Source organism: Leucoraja erinacea, chromosome 19, assembly GCF_028641065.1.
Source record: "Leucoraja erinacea ecotype New England chromosome 19, Leri_hhj_1, whole genome shotgun sequence".
NCBI classification, from domain to species: Eukaryota; Metazoa; Chordata; class Chondrichthyes; order Rajiformes; family Rajidae; genus Leucoraja; species Leucoraja erinaceus.
In genome coordinates, this window is record NC_073395.1 from 12271869 (window position 1) to 12292626 (window position 20758).

General features: G+C 42.2%; 1 protein-coding gene across 2 annotated transcripts in view; it reads right to left on the minus strand.

Annotated features, from left to right (window-relative positions):
- Positions 1-390: 390 nt before the first annotated feature.
- pnpla8 (patatin-like phospholipase domain containing 8) overlaps positions 391-20758 on the minus strand; it is a 51649-nt gene continuing 31281 nt past the window's right edge. The window contains exons 8-11 of one of the 2 annotated variants that reach the window (XR_008725021.1): positions 15315-15509; positions 6411-6606; positions 954-2412; positions 391-592 (exon numbers count right to left, since the gene is read on the minus strand). Coding sequence is in view for 1 of the 2 variants with exons in the window: in XM_055650315.1 (XP_055506290.1) it covers positions 2138-2412; positions 6411-6606; positions 15315-15509 (666 nt within the window). In the remaining variant the exon portion in view is untranslated. Of the gene's footprint in view, positions 593-812; positions 2413-6410; positions 6607-15314; positions 15510-20758 lie in introns of those variants that run through there. The other variant, XM_055650315.1, reaches the window with a different exon arrangement.

Here is a 20758-nt window from a genome sequence, read left to right on the forward strand (position 1 = left end):
GTGGACGGCTCAATTGTAATTATGTATTGTCTTTCTGCTGACTGCATAACACGCAACAAAAAGCTTTTCACTGTACCTTGGCACACGTGACAATAAACTAAACATACACGCTGGTCAAGATGACCCATCTAAGCTAGTCTCATTTGCCCTCATTTGGCCGATATCCTTCTAAACCTTTCCTATTTATGTACCTGTCTAAAGTGTCTTTTAAATGCTGTTATAGTATCTGCCCCAGCTACCTCCTCTGGCACTACATTCCCTATAACACCACCCATTCAAACCAGGTTCATAATCAGACTTGAAATGGCTTTATATGTGATGAAACAAGGTGCAATGAAGGCAAAGCCATGTGGATTAACATCAAAGGCATGAAGAAACAGACCATATTCAAGTAAAGGCTGCAGAAACTACACTGAAGTTTAATAAAAACATGCATATCACATCTTACATTGATGAAGCCAACTGCATTGGATATTTTCAATTGTTACTGAAGAGCAATGAGTTGGCCAGACCTGGAACATTTTCGTTTCTGATTGTACCTCAGTATCGAGTATTCCGATCAGCATTCCAGAAGCTAAAAGGGCCTGTCCCACTTTCACGTCTTAATTCAAAACCTCTGCCGAGTTTAAAGGACCTAAAAAAAAAACCAAGATCGTGGTAATCTACGAACTCCTACGACCTTCCACGACTATTTCAATGCCCTCCTAACGAGTAAAAGGTTGCAATTTCTTTCATTCCGACCATTTTTTTAAAAACTTGTGGACATTTTTTATCGGGCTGGAAAAAACGTCCCGACTTACCCGATGCCTCGGCTAGCATAACGGGCCGCTACGATATATCCACTAACTCCTACGGACTCGTTACGAACATTCTGCGAGTTTGAATCAAGGGGAAAACTCGGGAGAATTCGTGAATTACCTCGTGAAAGTGGGACAGGCCCTTAACCCATCCACTCCTCACATTCCAGCTAAGGAAAGCTAAAAATAAAACAACATTCTCAATCTGAATTATTATGCCATTGAGCCAGTCAGAAGTGGGCAAAGTGGACAATGAGATTGCGAGACACAAAATGCTGGAGTAACTCAGCGGGTCAGGCTGGAGAGTTGGTAATATGTGGAATTCTCTGCTACAGAAGACAGTGGAAGCCAATTCACTGGATGTTTTCAAAGGAGAGTTAGATATAGATCTTAGGGCAAGTGGGAATCGTGGGATATGGGGAGAAAGCGGGAACGGCGTATTGATTTTGGATGATCAGCCATGATCATATTGAATGGCGGTGCTAGCTGGAGGGGCCGAATGACCTACTCCTGCACCTATTTTCAATGTTTCTAAATGGATAGGTGATGTTTCAGGTTGGAACTTTTCCAGATACATGGGATTGTGATCCTTTTTTAAGCAACTAGTTGCAGAGGCTAACAGAATGTAATTATATAAATAAGGGTTATATAACTGAGATATGTAGCAACGACAAAAGGATTAACCTAAAAGGGAGAATAAAAACATTGATAAAGTCCCACTACCAACCGAGAATGTGCATAAACATTGGATTAATTTTAAACTAGGAAGTTTATTCATATGCATGAGAAAGTGGGCGTTACAGTATCTTACAATTATTTCAGTAAACAGGGTAACTGAATTATTTGCCGAATGGTAGATAGACTATGCTCAAATTGCTGATGTTTATACAGTTTTCAAACTATACTGGGCAGGGATTGAATATTTTGTGGTGTGGTAGAATAATTCTACAGGGTAGATTAAAATATTATACTTTCAAACAGCATGATTGTGTTACAGCTTAAACAATGTTTAATATTTTCACATCTATAAATATAGTTATGGCACAAAAAAGAATGAACTCAACCAACGCAAAATAGATTCACTATAATCACAAAATACGCTGAGCATTACGGGAGCGCCAGTTGCACTCATAGGAAGCACATTTTACAAGCATGATGAGAATGAAACTTGATGAATAATCTACAGGATAAGCAGCACTGCTACTTACAAAACAGAGCTAATTCAGTTTCAGCTCAGATTCCTGATTGTTTTTAAGCTTTTGAGCATGGATTGAATATCAGTACGATGGAATTACATTGATGTGACTGCTAACTGGAATTTAGAAATTGAGAATTTTAAATTACAACTTGGAAGTCAGAGGAAGACCTTCGTACATATCTGCTTTTAATTTAAACCAGTCGGATACTTTCTGAAGCAAGTCCTTCTCCTGACAAAGTATTTTAGCAGCCTTCCTGAGCTTAGGTTCGTTCCGTTCAAGGTACTGAGTTCCATCCATTTGGAGCTGATTCAGCTTTTCTTTACGGTTTTCATCCAAAACGATATCCTCACTCAAGAAAGGATTGAAACGGAAATAGGTGTCAGCCGGCAGAAGAGCATCAAGCATGGTGTGAACTTCTGAAATAAATGTTGGAAAGGATATTACAGAGGGACTAAGAAAGGCAAAAGCAAAACTGAATCAGACGGTACATGCAGAATCAAAGCTAGGTGTGCACATTGCATTAGTTTCTATGCACTACTTTGTGCGATGTGTTTAAAGCCAGAGTGTCAGTCCATCACAGTTTACACAGCACTGAAAATAAACTTAATGAACTAAATGATGTTTAATTTCTACAGATTAAAGAATATTTTGCATGTGGGTTACATTATCACAATGATCATTCCTAACATTAACCTAACACTTTAAAGCCAGAGATGGGACGCAAAATGCTGGAGCAACTCAGCAGGTCATGGCAGCATCTCTGGAGGAAAGGAATAGGTGATATTTCAGGTCAAGACCTTATTCAGTCTGTTCGATGACCTTTTGACTTTCAGTCTGAAGGGTCGACCCAAAAAGTCACATATTCCTTTTGTCTAGAGATGCTGCCTGACCCGCTGTGTTACTCTAGCTTTTTGTGTTTATCTTTGGTGTAAACCAGCATCTGCAGTTCCTTCCTATACATATTAAACCCAGATGTTGTTACACACCCCCCCGATGTTGTTACACGCCAGTGTCTAAATACAGCGCTACGTATCAGTGCATCCCCTTGTACAATAGCCCTCATAACCATCAAGGGAGACCTCTGTACAATGCTGCACTGTATTTTGATTTGTGGATTTCATATTCTACCTCCAGATCATTGGCAATTTTGAACTCCTGTTTGATGGATTTTTGACTACAATTTATCCACTCTATCATGAGGTCTCTGTTAACACTGTCCTATGCTCCATCTCAGCTCCTCCGCAAAAACCCTTATTCTTGTCTTTTTATGATTCTACCTCCGACCCTAATCTGGGATAAAACAGCCACGGGTAATGGCATTAAAAACCATTGCCATTGTCAGAACCCTTCACTCCATCTGTTTAACTGAATTCAAACAATCTTGCAGAAAGAAAAATTGCTCCAATGGTGAGCTGAAGCAGCAAAGGGTAAGTCCATACATTTAACCCACTGTGAAACTACCACCTCTGACATGGAGTAAGTTTAGCATTGGCATTGACAAAATAGATTTTCAAGTTGGAACTATTTTTTTTAGAATTCGAACAGAGTTGTTGGGAGTCAGATTGCATGTGGCCTTGTTGTCTGAGGCTGAGGACTCTCCCCCAAGAAATAGAGGCCGACCGTGCTCAGCCTTTCTCCAATACTGAACAAAGGCTGTTAGTCATGGAGTCAGAGTGGAAACAGGACCTTCAGCCCAACCTGTCCACACCAGCCAACATGTCCCAGCTACACTAATCCCACCTGCCTGTGTTTGGTCCATATCTCTCCAAACCTGTCCTATCCATGTACCTGTCCAGCTGTTTCTTAAATGTTGGGATGGTCCCTGCAATTTTCTTGTTTCATGTACCAGCGTCCCTAGAATGCCATTGCAGCACCATATTTTGAAGCCTTGTTCTGTTTAAATATTGATTTGCTTTATTGTTCTTACAAAGCAGATAACCTCATATTATATTGCATTTGACAATTTCTTGCCCACTCGCAACCTATCTATATCTCTTTTTGGATTATCTGTCCTTGTTACCCACTGTCTTAGTATCATTAGAAAATATCTCTCCAGTGTATCTCTCTCCATCCAAGTAAATTGTCGCAGATTCAGCACCGAACCTGTTGAAAATTACCTTCTTATGCCAACTCTGATTATTGTTAGCCTGCTACACCCCTATCTACTGCAATATCTGCCCCTGGATAAGGGGACAGGGAGGGGGAGACAGAGCAATTTGCAGCATGCATCAACTTGCAATGCCAGTGTTTGAAAATATCTCAGCAGGCATCCACTACAGGGGGCGAGTGGCTTGCATTATACAAGATTTGCTTCCATTACAGACACACAATAAAAAGTGTCTGTCTGCTTCGAAGATGTACAAATAGTTACAACTGCACGAATGAGCAATCCCAGCAGTATACCACCCGCTATAATTATCTAAATGTGTCCATCCACAGCAATACCTTTAGGGTGGTAAGGCAAGTTACAAGTAAATGATAAATGGAGACAGTCACTGGTATCCAACCTGTAAGCTCTAGATACCAAACTAGTCATGAACACAAACATGAACAATGAACGGCAAAATGTCATAGCAAATATTAAATTCATTATTATAAGTATTTTCTGGCTTGACGTAACAAAACTCAGGGTGCAATTCTGGATATGCATTTTGTGATACGATAAATGCAGTGGGGTAGGTGATGTTAATGGATTAGAGTTGCTGCAAACTGAATAATCAGATCTTGAATCTAAGATACATTAATTCAAAATGAACTGCAAATTAAATTATATTCCTCAGTACTGCAATGTTGTGGAAATAATTCTTAATTGCCAATAAAACCATTCAAACGGAAAAATATTCTTATCAGTAATGTGCACATATTAGTCATTTTGGATCGAATCACTGATGAAGCATGCTTTTAACTGAATTGCACAAGAAGATTACGTGGATGCTGTAGGATGATATTATTGAAAAAAAAACAATGAAAGAACACCACTGAAAAATTTAATCTTTTCTGATAATAAAGATCAAGGTAGAAATGAACCGCAATTTGTCATAGTTCTCTTGTATTTTATTAATGCCTGCAACAAATTGACATTCTTGCAGTTTAAACAGTCAAGTTATTTACTGAGTTTCATTATTTTGTCTTATTCATTCTTTTTTTTTGTGCATCGTGGACGTTTAAGAACAGTCTATTATATTTAAACCCTATGAAAATTGAAAAAAGAAAATATCTGATAATCTGTGAATGTGTCTCAATGGGTCCACAATGCAGTTCCAGAGATAACAAAATGTCAGCCAGTTAATTGCAACAAATCTCAAATAGATCTCCACGAGCTGTTGTGCTGCATAAAATATTATAGGAATGGTGAAGAAACACCATCATTTTTTGAAAAATCATTTAGATAATAGTGGGCTGGGGGATAAAAGGTAGTTTCCAGTATTCAGAAACAACATGGAAGGAAAATTAAAGTGGGTATTGCTTTTAAGGCATGGGTATCCAATTAATTACATCAAGAAACTGGTCTTCGAAGGTTATTTATCTTATGCCTGTTTGAGATCTTATTTCAGCCGGTTTGTTTGGTGTTTTTACTTTGGAACTGAAGGTTCTGAAATTACAGTTTGTTTCGCAGAGATGTCTTGCTGGTGGACCAATCTTAAATTAGAATATCTTGATATTCATATGTGAGTGTATGCAACTTCCGGCCTAATGAGGACATTAATTTGAAGCTTTGTGTGTGGCAGAGTGACCTGTGAGAATCTCAAGACAGTTTAAGGAAAAATGAATGCAAATTAAAAGTGTACAATTGTTTAAGGTGGTTGTAATACTGTATTATTAATCTGACTCTAGAATAATTCAACAAAAGGAGGCAGTGATGGATAGTCCAGCTGAAAAGATTTAAAACATTTAAACAAATGAGGGCCCCCTTTAACATATTCCGAATGCAAATTGTAGCTTTAAACGGCTGCTAATGTTTAAAATCGACATGGCTATAAAATAATTTCATTTATGAAAGCAGTGCTTATCATGGATTGTGCTGTGCATACTTATATTCTCATTGAGTCCATGTTTGTCACTAATATCCAGCAAAACCTAGCCTTTGCCACTAGTGTGATAGATTTCTCCCTGAATCTTGTGCAGTAAGAGTCCAGTGAGATCTGTATTCAGGAAGGATTCCACTAAAGTTATTGTACATTTTACACAGGTACAGATACATACAGCTTTTCAATAATCATCCCATCTTTTAACAACTCACCACTTTGCATTATTGTCAAAATGATCACCAAAATAATTGTTTTTCATTTTAAACTGTTTCAAAAGGCAGCTATGTTGGGTGGATCTTTCACAAGGTAAATCTGCTATTGAAGTTATTTAAAGCTATTGAAGTTATTTTAAATTACCTTCAGAAATCAACATTTTAGTCACTAACCTTCCGTATCAGTTGCACTGCTTATTACGTTAGTCAGTTTGGTTTTAAGACTTGTGTAAGTCACGTTGTTTTTCCCCAATGTTTCAAAGCGTCCCGTTCCAAGTGAGATCACACATTGAAAGGGTGTGTTTGGCCAAATGCGTTTGCACTCGTGTATGGCCAGTGCACAAGGATTGTTGATGAGCAAGCCACCATCCTAATGGAGAGGGAAAAAAGGTTTAGTTATTATGACAATACATTTTACATACCACACTGGCTTTTTCTTGAAGTTACAACATTTTAAAGCATAGGTAGGTCATGGAGCTTGAGATCTAAACTGTCCTCACCCTCTCCCCTTGCGAGTCATAGGATTTTCACCAAAGATGGAAACACCGACTCTTCTCATCTCTTCAACTACAGGAAAACCTCACCTTTATCATCAGTGTGAGAGAATTGAAATTTGGCATTTGTGATTTGAAATAGTGTTTCCATGCTGCCTTTGTCAATTAATAATATTTACCAAATAATCTGACCAGATTTTTTCTAAAATTCATTCTCAGCAAATGAAAGGCCAGCTGCAAACTAGGATTAAAAATATTTCTGATCTCTTGGTTTATCCAACTCAAAATAGATAAGCACTATCTAAAGTCTATGGAGTCTTGTGATTGAAGCATTAAAATAGAAGCTCCGATAAATCAGATATAAAGACGGTGAATGTCAATCTTGGATTATAAATAACATCTGGTATCTTATAGATCGAGGACATACCATTTCAAAACACTCTTAAGGGTGCTGTATCAAAACCAAAATGATTATGATTTTAGTTTTATCCAGCCAAGATGTGTGGCTAATACAATTACTTAAATTTATGTAGATCTTGTAATCTTGTACATTAATCCCAGAGACAAAAATTCTTGAAGATTAACGATCTCAGATTACGTCAGAGGAGGTCACAAAGAGGTGGAGGCTGCTGGAGAATATGAAAACAAGGAGAACCCTCAGAGGCCTGAGACCATTAACCACTCTTCAGCCATCTTGGCAAAATGAATAATGATGTTAGGTGCAAATAAGTGAAATGTGTTACATTTTGGGAAGTAAAACCAGGGCAGGACCTTCACAGTGAATGGCAGGGCTCTGGGAAGTGCTGTTGAGCAGAAGGATCTAGGAGCAGGCACATAGCTCCTTGAAAGTGGCATCACAGATAGATGGGGTGGTCAAGAAGGCTTTTGGCACATTGGCCTTCATCAGTCAGGGTATTAAGTATAGAAGTTAGGATATGTTACAGTTGTACAAAGCGTGGTAAGGCCACATTTGGAGTATTGTGTTCGGGTTTTGGTCACCCTGCTATAGGAAAGATGTTAAGCTGGAAAGGATGCAGAGAGGTTTTACAAGGATATTGCCAGGACTTGAGGACCTGAGCTACAGGGAAAGGCTGGGCAGGCTAGAATTTTATTCCTTGGAGATCATAAGGATGTGGGGTGAACTTACAGAGGTGTATAAGATCATGAGGGAAAGAGATGTGATTTATCGAGAGAAGGGGAATCAGGAACCAGAGGACGTAGATTTAAGATGAGAGAGGAAAGATTTAATAGGAACCTCAGGGTCAACCTTTTTCACACAGATGAGGATGGGTATATGGAAAAAGCAGCAGGAAGACATCGTTAAGGCAGTTACAATAAAACATTTAAAAGACATTTTGGACAGGTGCATGGATAGGAAAGGTTTAGAGGGATAAGGGTCAAACTTGGACAGCAGGGACTAGTGTAGATGGAGCATCTTGTCGGCCTGGGCAAATTGGGCCGTAGGGGCTGTTTCCATGCTGTATGAATGTGTCAAAATATGGGCAATCATCTCAAAAAATTTAATTGGTCACTTCACCTCACATTTCCTTTAAATATTCCCCCTCTGACCTTAAAGCTATACCCTGATTTTTGACACTTCCACTCCAGACAAAATAGAACCAATGTGAACAAAGGGAAATGTAATGGTTTCAGTGTAGGAGCTGAATTGTGGACAGAAAATTGACAATGTTGCAGAACCTTGGTGATGAAGTGGATATTGTAGTCAGATTCATCCAGGCCTTCAAAACTGCCCATGGTTTGATTTATACTCAGCAACCAAAGAGAGATATTGATTCAGTGTCTAGAAAATTCCGTTTATGGTGAGGAGGAAAATATACTATTCAACCTGTTGCTCCATAATCTCAGGCAGAACACTAAATTATCTAAACTTCTGTCAACATGAAACATACTTTATATTTCCTTATCAAATATGAAGCACAGATATCTAAAAACTAATATTCTTGTGTTAGCCTGGTTTCAAACTAAATAAACAAGTTGCGTACACAGTATCTGCGATCTTGTTTTCTCATTTCCTTCTTGAAACGATCCCCATAAACCACCATGATCATGAATCTCAATTAAACGCAACTTTTACACTGTAGGCTTCAGCAAACACTGGTAAACAACTGAAGGAGACAGTCAGTTGCTGATCTTTTAAAGATTTTTATGTTACTTTTTGTTCAGTTGCTGTGGTTTGCTCAGAAAAGTGAAGTGCAAGCCCAGAGAAACTTTTATGCCAAACATAACCATTGTGATGGCACCTCCTTCCCAGTGTGTCACTCCGATCTCCATCACCGGCACAAGCCAGAAGTCAACGACAAACACCATGAACAGTGCCTGGCCGCTGGTAAACACTGGCACCCTAGATAGTGCTCTAGACCGAGCTGAGGCCACAGCTGTGGTGAATTAGCTGTTGGAAGGAACTGCAGATGTTGGTTTACACTGAAGATAGACACAAATGCTCAAACTCAGCATCTCTGGAGCATCCAACATCTTGGATTTAATAATTCAATTAGCTGTTTTTGGATTGACCTACCCGCATCACGCCTCCGTCCTCCTTAAAAACCAAGGCAATTCCAGACAGAGGGGAGGAATGTGATGGGAAGCAGAGAGAACTGGAAAGCTAGAGAGCAAGGTCATCAGCATATCTAAACTTCCTGGACAAGGTAGTTGGCATGTCACTCACATAAATGTTGAAGAGTAGGGGAGCTAGGACAGAGCCCTGGGGAAGACCATGATTCAGGGTTTTGCCAGAGCTGGTCTGGTTCCCAAGAGAGCCCTAAATCTACGGTTGCTGAGGATGGATGAGAGGGCACGCATGGTGGTTTGGCACTTCAACATTCTGGAAGCTTTCAGCAACAGACCATGTCTCCACATGGTGTCATAAGCTGATGACAGATCGATGAGAGCAACACCAGTCTTCAGGGCACGTTGGAAGCCAGCCTCAACATTGGTGAGGGCAAGGCCTTGATCTGCGCAGCTTCTACCAGGTCTAAAGCCAGCTTGCTCTCTGGGCAAAACAGGTTCTACCAATGGAGAAATCCTGCCAGGAGGCGCTCAAACAGCTTGTAAGATGTACACAAGAGGGAGATGGGTCGGTAACTAACTGGATCAGCAGTAGATTTCAGGCTTGAGGATGGCGAGTTTTTAGTTGTAAACTAGACTAAGTGGGACCTGGTGGGTCCCAGCCACCACGGGGGGGGGGGGGGTGGTGGGGGGGGGTGTGTGTATGTGGGCCGAAGGGTTTGCGAGGGGGGGTGGGGGGGGGGGGGAGTGTGTGGGATGGGGAGGTGTGGGTGTGGTGTGTGTGTGTGTGTGTGTGTGTGTGTGTGTGTGGCCGTGTGTGTGTGTGTGTGGTGTGGGCAGGGTGGTTTTTGGGGGTGGGCAGGGTGGAGGGGGGGGTTGTGTGCGGGGAGGGGGGGTGTGTGGGGTGGGGGGGGGGGGGGGGGGCGCCGCGGGGGCCAACCAAACAACACCCCCCCCCCCCCCCTTCTATCATTTATAATTCCCCCTTTGGATTATATTTAAATTTTTTATTTTCCCCTTTTAACCCCAAACCCCCCCTTTCTACGACGGAATCGCCCCAAACGTGAAGGGGTTGTGGGGGGGGGGGGGGGGGGGGTAGGGGGGGGGGGGGGGGGGGGGGGGGGGGGGGGGGGGGGGAGGGGGTGTGGGGGGGGGGGGGGGTGTTGGGGGAGGAGGGGGGGGTGTTGTGGGGGGGTTGTGTCTTTAAAACAGAGGGGGGTTGGGTGGGGGAGGGGGGGTTTGGGAGGGGGGGTTGGGGCGGGGAGGGGGGAGGATGGAGAGGGTTGTAGACAGAGTTGATGTGGACAAGCTTTTCCCTTTGAGAATTGGGAAGATTCAAACAAGAGGACATGACTTCAGAGGGGGGGTGGTGGGGAGGGGGGGGGTGTGGGGGAGGGGGGGTTGTGGGGGGACAGAAGTTTAGGGGTGGGTTGTGGGGGGGGGGTTGTGGGGAGGGGGAGTTGTGAGGGGGGGTTGGGGAGGAGGGGGTTGTGGGGGGGAGGGGGGGGTTGTGGGGGGGGGGGGGGTTGTGGGAGAGGGGGGGTGTGGGGAAGTGGTGGAGGGGCAGGGGGGGTTTGGGGAGGGGGGGTTTGGGATCATTGGGGAAAAATGGGGAAATTGGATAGGCATATGGGGAGAAGGGAATGTGGGGGGGTTATGGTATGAGTGGAGGCAGGGGGGTGGACTGGGGTGGGGGGGTTGTGGGGGGAAAAAAAAATGGGGGTTCGGCATGGACTTGTAGGGCCAAGATGGCCTGTTTCCGTGCTGTAATTGTGGGGAGGGGGGGGTTGTATGGTTATATGGGGGTTGTGGGGAGAGGGGGTGTGGGGGGAGGGGTGTGGGGGGAGGGGGGGTGTGGGGTTGTGGGGAGGGGGGGGGGTGTGGGGAGGAGGGGGGGTTGTGGAGAGGGGGTGTTGTGGGGAGGGGGGGTTTAGCATTGTGGTGGGGAGGGGGGGGGTGTGGGGGGGAGGGGGGGGTTGTGGGGAGGGGGGGTTGTGGGGAGGGGGGGTTTTGTGGGGAGGGGGGGTGGTGGTTGGGGAGGGGGGTGTGAGGGGAGAGGGGGGTGTGTGGGGAGGGGGGGTGGGGGGAGGGGGGGTTGTGGGGGAGGGGGTGGGGGGGGGGGTGGGGAGGGGGGTGTGGGGAGGGAGGGGGGTGGTGGGGAGGGGGGGGGGGTTGTGGGGAGGGGGGTGTGGTGGGGAGGGGGGGGGTGGTGGGGGGTGGTTGGGGGGGTGGTGTGTGTGGGGGAGGGAGGGGTGTTTGGGGAGGGGGGGGGGGGGGGGGTTGGTGGGGAGGGCGGTGTGTGGTGGGGGAGAGGGGGGTTGTGGGGGGGGGGGTGGTGGGGGCGTGTGGGTGGGGAGCGTTTGTGGGGGGAGGGGGGGTGTGGAGTATTGTGTGGGCAGGGGGGGGGAGGGAGTGTGGGAGGGAGGGGGGGCAGGGAGGGGGGGGGGAAAGCTGGAGAAGAGCAGTGTTGTGTGGGCAGGGGGGGGGGAAGAGATTTTATTGTAGTTCTGGGATACCTGCAGAGGTCGACAAGGCAGGTTATACTTATACCATGTCACAGAGTGGGGAAATAGGCCCTTCGACCCAACTTGCCCACGCCGACCAACATGTCCCATCCATACTAGTCCCACCTGCCTGCATTTGGCCAACATCACTTTAAACCTATTCTATCCATGTGTATATAGTTTACATGCCAGTTAACTAGCATCTAGAAAGAAGTAAAGTATAAAGGGAGAGCATGAAACATGCTTAAAATTGGCTGCAGAACCTATTTCAAATGCTATCTGGATTATAAAGTGCCCATTGATATAGCAAATGAACTGTAACATGGAATGACTAATGCCTCAAAAAAATTTTTCTGAGTTCTGACACCATGCATTCAATCTATAAAAGTTGAGAATGAATGATCTGACATATATCAATGAATAAAAAGTAACATGATAAATTACCCCCTATAAAACCGTGAGGAATGGAAACTACTGTTTACGCTTGCATAATGACTCAATTTAAAACATAGCCTATACATACGGGACTAATAGTGGGAAAAAGAAAATGGAACAGAATTTATATTCTCATACTTTTTTCCTTCTCTAAGTACAGAAATAAAAATCTCTCCTGACCGGCTACAAATAACTAATTTACAGTGTGTGAAAGTGGATGATGAATTTGCAAGATCACCATATAAACAGTGTTTATGACCTATCTGTCATGCATTCCCAATTGTTAAATCTCTTTATACTACAGTATTAATCAGGCTTCGTATCGGGGCATTTTAAATCCGAACAATCAGAAGAATAACAAAATAATCCAAGAAACAGCATAAAAATAGAAGTAACCTAGAGACATAGGTAACGGAGACAAGATGCGCTTTCGTCTATCCTTTCGAAAACATTTAACAATTTTCAGATGCTGTCATGCTGAACAAAAACAAAATTATTTTTTATTTTGTTTTCAACTCAGATGGCACCAGGCTGGCTAATTAAATGAAAAGATAACTGCATTTTTATTTAAGGGAATTTGCATTCAAAAAGACAATATGAAAACACATCCAGTTACATTTTCAAATGTTCTGTGTATTACAATAACTCCATTCTCTGTACATTGACACAGCAGGACAGGAGTAACTCAGCAGGACACGCAACATCTCTGGAGAGAAGGAACATCAGCAATGTACCTCAGTTGGCATAGAAACACCTGCATGAAGTTACGGCTGATACAACAAACATAGTTAGAATTCCCTTTGTATGGTTGTCGAGGAAAATTATTTTCTCGCAGAATAGTAAGGGCCGGGAGTTCACTTCTCAAAAAGGTGGCAGATGCAAAAAAATCCTCAAAAGGTTACAGAATAAATGTATGTGTAGTTGAATAACTATGAACTGCAGGGGCACAAATCCAGTATTAGATTGCATCTGGCTCCTCTTTTTCAACTGTCACAAGCATATTGGACCAAAATATTGGACTGGTGTTATAAACTTCCTATTATTCTATGAATGAGGCGAAAAGCAGGTCAAACAGAATTTGCAGTAGCACGAGGGAAGAAAGTAAGCAACTTTGAGGAAAAGGATGTCACAGTGACCTAGCTGGAAGGGATGCTGCCTCAAGGTGACTGAAACCAGGGTTTGATCCTGAACACAGTTCCTGTCTGTTTGGAGTTTGCAAGTGTGTTTCCTCCGGGTGCTCCGGTTTCCTCCCGCATCCAAAGAGGTGGGGGTTTGCAGGTTAATAAGCCACTGTATAATTTCACCGAATGTGTAGGAAGCGGATGAGAGTGGAATAACACAAAACTAGTATGAATGGGTGATCGATGGTCAGCGTGGACTTGGTGGACCGGAGGTGTAGGAACCAAAAGAGCGACCTCTTGTGTGATTACCTGAAACAGTGGGGCATCTCTAACCTAATCTCTTCAACTCTAACCTAAACGTTTCTACCATACATGATTTGAAAATGAGGCAAATCCTATTTAGCTTAGTTTTAGTTTCAAGATACAGCGCAGAAATAGGCCCTTCAGCCGACCGAGTCCGCGCCGACTAGCGTTCCCTGTACACTAGCACTATTTTACACACTACGGACAATTTACAACTTTCACCAAAGCCAAATTAACCTACAAATCTGTACGTTTTTGGAGTGTGGGAGGAAACCGGAGCACCTGGAGAAAACCAATGCAGTCACGAGGAGAAAGTACAAACTCCGTACCCATAGTCAGGATCGAACTCGGGTCGCTGGCGCTGTAAGGCAGCAACTCTATCGCTGTCTGTGTCACCCCGCAACATTCTTGCAACAAACAGATCTAACGGTCAGAGTCAGCAATCTATTTGACCATGTATGGACCTTGAATGATCAGCCATGATCACATTGAATGGAGGTGCTGGCTCAAAGTGCCAAATGGCCTACTCCTGCACCTATTGTCTATTGCCTATGTAAGGTAATCTAGTAATGTCCATCAGTGATCTCTCACATTTATTTGTCAGGAATTAGCAAATAGTAAAGGGCAAGAAGCTCTCGCATTTATTTATGCATCATGGGGTGACAAGGAGCCCATTGTGATTTTCAAAATCGAGGAATACTTTGGAAGATGCGGTGCAAATAGATAACATTTAACATTTAAAACAGAAACCAGTCACGTGGCTCAGTCAATATGCTTCTATCGTGCAGCATAACCCGCCCTCTCAATCAAAACCCTCTTTAGCCTCTTCTTGAATACATTATCTAATATTTTCTTAATTGAATTACAGCAAAACGATGATATTGCAGACTCCTAATTAGCTCCGTTTTGATTGATCCCATGGCACTCTATATGAGAAACAGGGACTCATTCCACCAAATATTTGTGCTTAAACTAAATACCATTAAATGTGTCACCTCTGCTAATAGTAAGATCCTGCAGTGAGTACATTAATGCCTGCATCCCTACATGGCACCAATTATTGAATATCAAAAGCAACTCATTTGCTGTAAACTGCCTGGGAACCTGTTGATCAACGTACATTTGTCATGAAAAAAATTACGAATCATGTTTAATGGATATTGTATATTTCAGAGTAGAAATGTTAGGGTTTTATTTTTGGTTCAGTTCAAGGGATTTTTTGGTTTTATTATGGTCTAACAAGTTCAGGTGTCATTAGTTATTCAAAGATCTTCCTTTCAAGGATTGCAGCAACTTTCAGTATAAAGCACAATGAGCCAATAATCAGGAATAATAACAATTACAGACTGTCAGGATTAAGTATTCCTTCAGGAAAACCTTAAAATAATCATAAACATCTTGATCTTCATTTCCATCGGGACTTTCAACTAGCTCACAACATACCTATGCTTTCCACAACAAAAGCCAAATTGGTCAACCATCTATTCGTGCATTTTGACAACCGCATATGCTATTGTTAAAGTAAAATGAATGAAAACATAAATTCTGCACAAATGACATTTATTGCTGGCACGGTGTTTCACTGGAGAAGAAGAAAATGGAATAACCTCAGGGTTTCTTTCCTCCAATTTCAAAATAAATAAATTGGCTAAAACTGAAAAATTCAAGACTTTGGTACATAGTTGCTAGCCTTACCTGATGAAGGTCGTTGCCAATAGCATATTCCTGAAAATAGCCGGGTGCAGCTGAAGATGCTCGGATGGCTTGCCAGAGTTTAAATTTACACCCACCCATATAATGCGATCTTATACCAGGTAGGTGATTGTAGTTTCTGAAGACGAATGCTTTCAGTGGTGTCCCCTTGTTCACTACAGTACTCACAACTGCTACCTGCGAAGTAGAGTTTCATTAATGAATAAAAGTTAAATAAAGCATTCAGCTGTTTCTATATTTCAGCCACATATCGTTGTCCACAATGAAATAATCAACAGATGAAGTTCATATACCTGTACAAAGAATTGAAGAGGAATTCATTACCACAGACAGCTATGGAGGCCAATGGATATTTTTAAGGCGGAGATTGACAGAATGGTGATTAGTATGGATGTCAAGGGTTATGGGTAGAAAGCAGGAGAATGTGGTTGAGTGGGAAAGATAGATCAGCCATGATTGAATGGTGGAGTAGACTTGATGGGCTGAATGGCCTAAACCTTCTCCTATAACATATGAATGAATTGCAGGTGCTGCTTAACAAAACAAAGGAGACAAAGCGCTGGAGTAGGTTAGCAGGTCAGGCAACGTCTCTGGAGTACATGGATAGGGTCTAAAGAAGGATCCAGATCTGAAACATCACCTATCCACGTTCTCCAAAGATACTGCATAATCTGCCAAAATTACTCTAGCACTTTGTTGGTTTGTTGTAGGAATCTGCACATTAGGTTGGTTTTGTTTTAAATAGGCATTGCATTATATATTTTTAGGGTTAGCCCAACTTCAAGGTTAATATCAGTAAACTCTTGGAAATAAATACTGAAAATGGAACTAACAATAACATGAGAAAATAGGAGATGGCAAGTCATCCAGAACTACTGAGGCAGATCTTTCACTATCTGTCAGCTGCCTGCAGTCTCCCAATGAGGGACCCATCTCCAGTTCAGAGCAGGCAGGATCTCACCTAGTGGCTGGCTGCACTGAGAGAACAGCTTTGTCAGCCGGCGAGGCCTCATCCACAGGCTCGCCAGCTCCCTTTAATTGCTTCAGACTAGCTAAATTAGTTTTTGTTTAAACTTAAAGGACTGAGCACACCGTCACACTTAAAAATATGTAACCCAACTCAATTAAATCAAATAACAAGCCTGCTGTACAGATGAACAAGCTTGGTTTGGGCAGTACAGTGGCACAATGGAAGAGGTGCTGCCTTACAGCATCAGAGACCCAGGTTTGATCCTGACCACAGGTACTGTCTGTATAGAGTTTGTACTTTCTCCCCTTGACCGCATGAGCTCTGGTTTCCTCCCATATTCCAAAAACATGGAGAGTTGTAGGTTAATTGGCTACTGTAAATTGTCCCTAGTGTGTAAGATAGTGTTGGTGTGCGGGGTGATCGTTGGTTAGCGCAGATTCAGTGGGCCAAAGGGCCTGTTTCCACACTGTATCCCTAAACTAAAACTAAAAGTTTGCTCTTTTCCACTTCTGATAGTGGCCTTGGCCTGAAATGCTAACTCTTCTAACGTTTCTTTTCCTCACAGATTTGGCCTGACCTTCAGAGTACTTCCAGCATTTGCTGATCCTAATTTTAGATTTACAGCATTTGCAGATTTTTGTTTTGATTTTCAAGCTCTTATCTTTCGTCCATTAGCAGATTCATCCTCTTTGAGTACAATGGGTTTACAGTACTTAAATAGGATTAGCCTGTTCAGGATCTGTGGATAGTTTTACCAACCTGAGAATGAGGAAATCAGTGGAAGTTTCCTCTGCTCTATTGGACTAAAATACATCTGTAAAGCATAGTACAGGTATCAGCAGTTGGCATTCTGAGTGAATGGCTGTGTGACTGTTCTGTTCTGAAATGCCCAGTTGTGTGGATCATGGTGGAAGTCAAATTCATGGGGTGGTCCTTGGTTTGAATATATAGTAAGTGATTTTACTACACAAGCCACTACACACTATAAGCCACAAGCAGTAAACATTTAACTTATTTCGTGTTGAAAACTCTTGAGATCAAACTTCTATCAATTCTGAGATTGCCATTATTGGCAATTTACTACAAATGGAGCAGAAAGTGCCCGACAGGACTGGTGGGTAAGTCAGTTGGGAAGTGATACATTCCCTGCACCATCCTTGATTAATTACTGTTGCAGAACACCAGGAATTCTCTTGAACTAAGCTGACAGCAACAGAGCTAGATAATGGGAGGTTCTCACAGGAGAGTATGCTCGATTTTCCTGGGCAGTGTTCAAAATTAGCAGCAAAATTCCAGACAATGGCTTGAGGGAATATAGAGAGCCTGGTGAAAACAGTAACACTGGCATCCCTCAAATTCAAGGTCAAAACATATTACAGATATACCCGAAATAGATTATTAATAAACCTCTTTCATTCAGCACATTTTACAATAAGGAATTGATCATTATTTTGTTTTACTCTATTCAAAATATATCTGATAAATAGTTTTATTTGAAGCAGCATGCCACGTTATATCTCCTGCACACAATCTGCATCACATGTGAAAACGTGTCATATTTTATCCATACAATTTTCTGCTTTGGAGAATCTTGTAGAATCTGCAGTTGGATTTGTGAACACAACTCTGTATTGATGCAAGGATGCCAAACATATTATTTCCCTCTAAATGGAAAATCAATTTGGCCTTTACTTTGTTCAGCATAAAGATTAGCACAGCAATTGTCCTAATTATTAACTGATAAGGCTCTCCAGAAAGCTGATGATACTAAATTATTTTATTTTAAACCTTTCTGCACTACTCAGTGGCCCATAACTAATATAACCACTTTGGCTTCAATGCATTAGTTTTCTCTCTGTAGTTCACTGAAACTAATTATATGGTCTCCCTGCACGGAACAAGTCAAATTATCAAGTACCAAGAGCCCCAGCTATTTTCTGTATCTGTACGGTCCAGTTAGACTTTTACTAAGCTAATGTACCGCCCTTGTCTTGGGAAAATAATTCCTTATAATTCAATCAATTGGTGTTAAGCAATTATCGAAAGGTGCCAGAAGCAATGATACTAACCATACACAGTTGTCTTTCAGTTCAAACATTTGAGTCAAGAGAGAGTCAAGAGTGTTCGTCATGAGTACTACTTATTAATATCAAAATAATTGCTTCATGAAAACAAATTTATTTTTGAAGATCCTGACATAACTCATATTCATGATTCAATAAAACTAATTTACATGGGGAGCATAGCGTCAGAGAATCTGATCATGGGCTATGTTTAAAAGGGCACAAAGTGCTGGAGTAACTCAGCAGGGGAGACAGGAACCCTGGAGAACATGGACAGATGACGTTTTGGGTCAAGACCCTTCTTCAATTCCCTCAGACACTTCAACCTATAAGAGATAATATATATAAGCATCTGGATAAACGGGGTCTAATTGGGAACAGTCGGCGTGGATTTGTGCCTGGAAGGTCATGTTTGACTAATCTTCTTGAATTTTTTGAGGAGGTTACTAGGGAAATTGACGAGGGTAGAGCAGTGGATGTTGTCTATGTGGACTTTGGTGGGGCCTTTGACGAGGTTCCTCATTGAAGGTTGGTTGGGAAGGTTCGGCTGTTGGGTATGGATGCAGGAATAGCAGGATGGTTTCAACGGTGGCTGAGTGGGAGAAGCCAGAGGGTAATGGTGGATGGCTGTTTATCGGGTTGGAGGCAGGTGACTAGTGGGGTGCCTCAGGGATCTGTGTTGGGTCCTTTGTTGTTTGTCATGTACATCAATGATCTGGATGAAGGTGTGGTAAATTGGATTAGTAAGTATGCAGATTATACCAAGATAGGGGGTGTTGTGGATAATGAAGAGGATTTCCAAAGTCTACAGAGTGATTTGGGCCATTTGGAGGAATGGGCTGAAAGATGGCAGATGGAGTTTAGTGCTGGTAAATGTGAGGTGCTACACCTTGGCAGGACAAATCAAAATAGGACGTACATGGTAAATGGTAGGGAATTGAAGAATACAGTTGAACAGAGGGATCTGGGTATAACCGTGCATAGTTCCTTGAAGGTGGAATCTCATATAGATAGGGTGGTAAAGAAAGCTTTTGGTATGCTAGCCTTTATAAATCAGAGCATTGAGTATAGAAGCTGGGATGTAATGTAAAAATTGTACAAGGCATTGGTGAGACCAAATTTGGAGTATGGTGTACAATTTTGGTCGCCCAATTATAGGAAGGATGTCAACAAAATAGAGAGAGTACAGAGGAGATTTACTAGAATGTTGCCTGGGTTTCAACAACTAAGTTACAGAGATAGGTTGAATAAGTTAGGTCTTTATTCTCTGGAGCGCAGAAGGTTAAGGGGGGACCTGATAGAGGTCTTTAAAATGATGAGAGGGATAGACAGAGTTGATGTGGACAAGCTTTTCCCTTTGAGAATAGGGAAGATTCAAACAAGAGGACATGACCAGAATTAAGGGACAGAAGTTTAGGGGTAATATGAGGGGGAACTTCTTTACGCAGAGAGTGGTAGCGGTGTGGAATGAGCTCCCAGTGGAAGTGGTGGAGGCAGGTTCATTGGTATCATTTAAAAATAAATTGGATAGGCATATGGATGAGAAGGGAATGGAGGGTTATGGTATGAGTGCAGGCAGGTGGGACTAAGGGGAAAAAAATTTGTTCGGCATGGACTTGTAGGGCCGAGATGGCCTGTTTCCGTGCTGTTATTGTTATATGGTTATATGGTTGTATGGTTAACCTCACCCCTTCTGAGCCCTCTGCTCATTTAGCAGCAATAACCTTTTGTGCCGCATCTGCAGTTCTTTGTTTCTACGTGGGATATGCTTCTTACTTTTAGGGAGACATACCTGTAAACTGTTCCTTGTGTCGACTTGCTTCAGATTGTATTGAGTAATATTGAGCAGAAGGTAAAGAATCAATCATTACACGCGTCTGTCCTAATTTTACAATTTATTGTGAACACATGGATTTCCTTCAGACCTGATGTCCCACCAAATGATGTCTCAGTTTCATTGGAAAATACAACTCAAGGGATATAATACCAGACAAAATATCCCAGAGGGAAAATAGACTGTCAAAAAGTCAGTCCACGTAGTAAAAATGGCATGCAATTTGGTGGGGACATTTACAGCCCAACAGGAAAATAACACTTTGATCAAGGCAAAATGTAAGCAACATCTTTATTTATAAAAGTCAGATGCATAAAGATTAAATTTCAATGTTCATACACAAAGCAAGCTTGATGAGATCAAAGCTGAAACACTAATCTTCAAATTCTAATCCTCAAATCTCTTTCAACTTTCTACAAATTCAGCCACCATTTCATGGATTATTCAACAGACTATCCTGTAATTGTCTTAATTTTTTGTGTTGCATCAATTAGAATTTTTATCTGAAGATCTTCAGTAGCAAAAAAAATAAACACACTAAACTACATAGTTTGTTTAG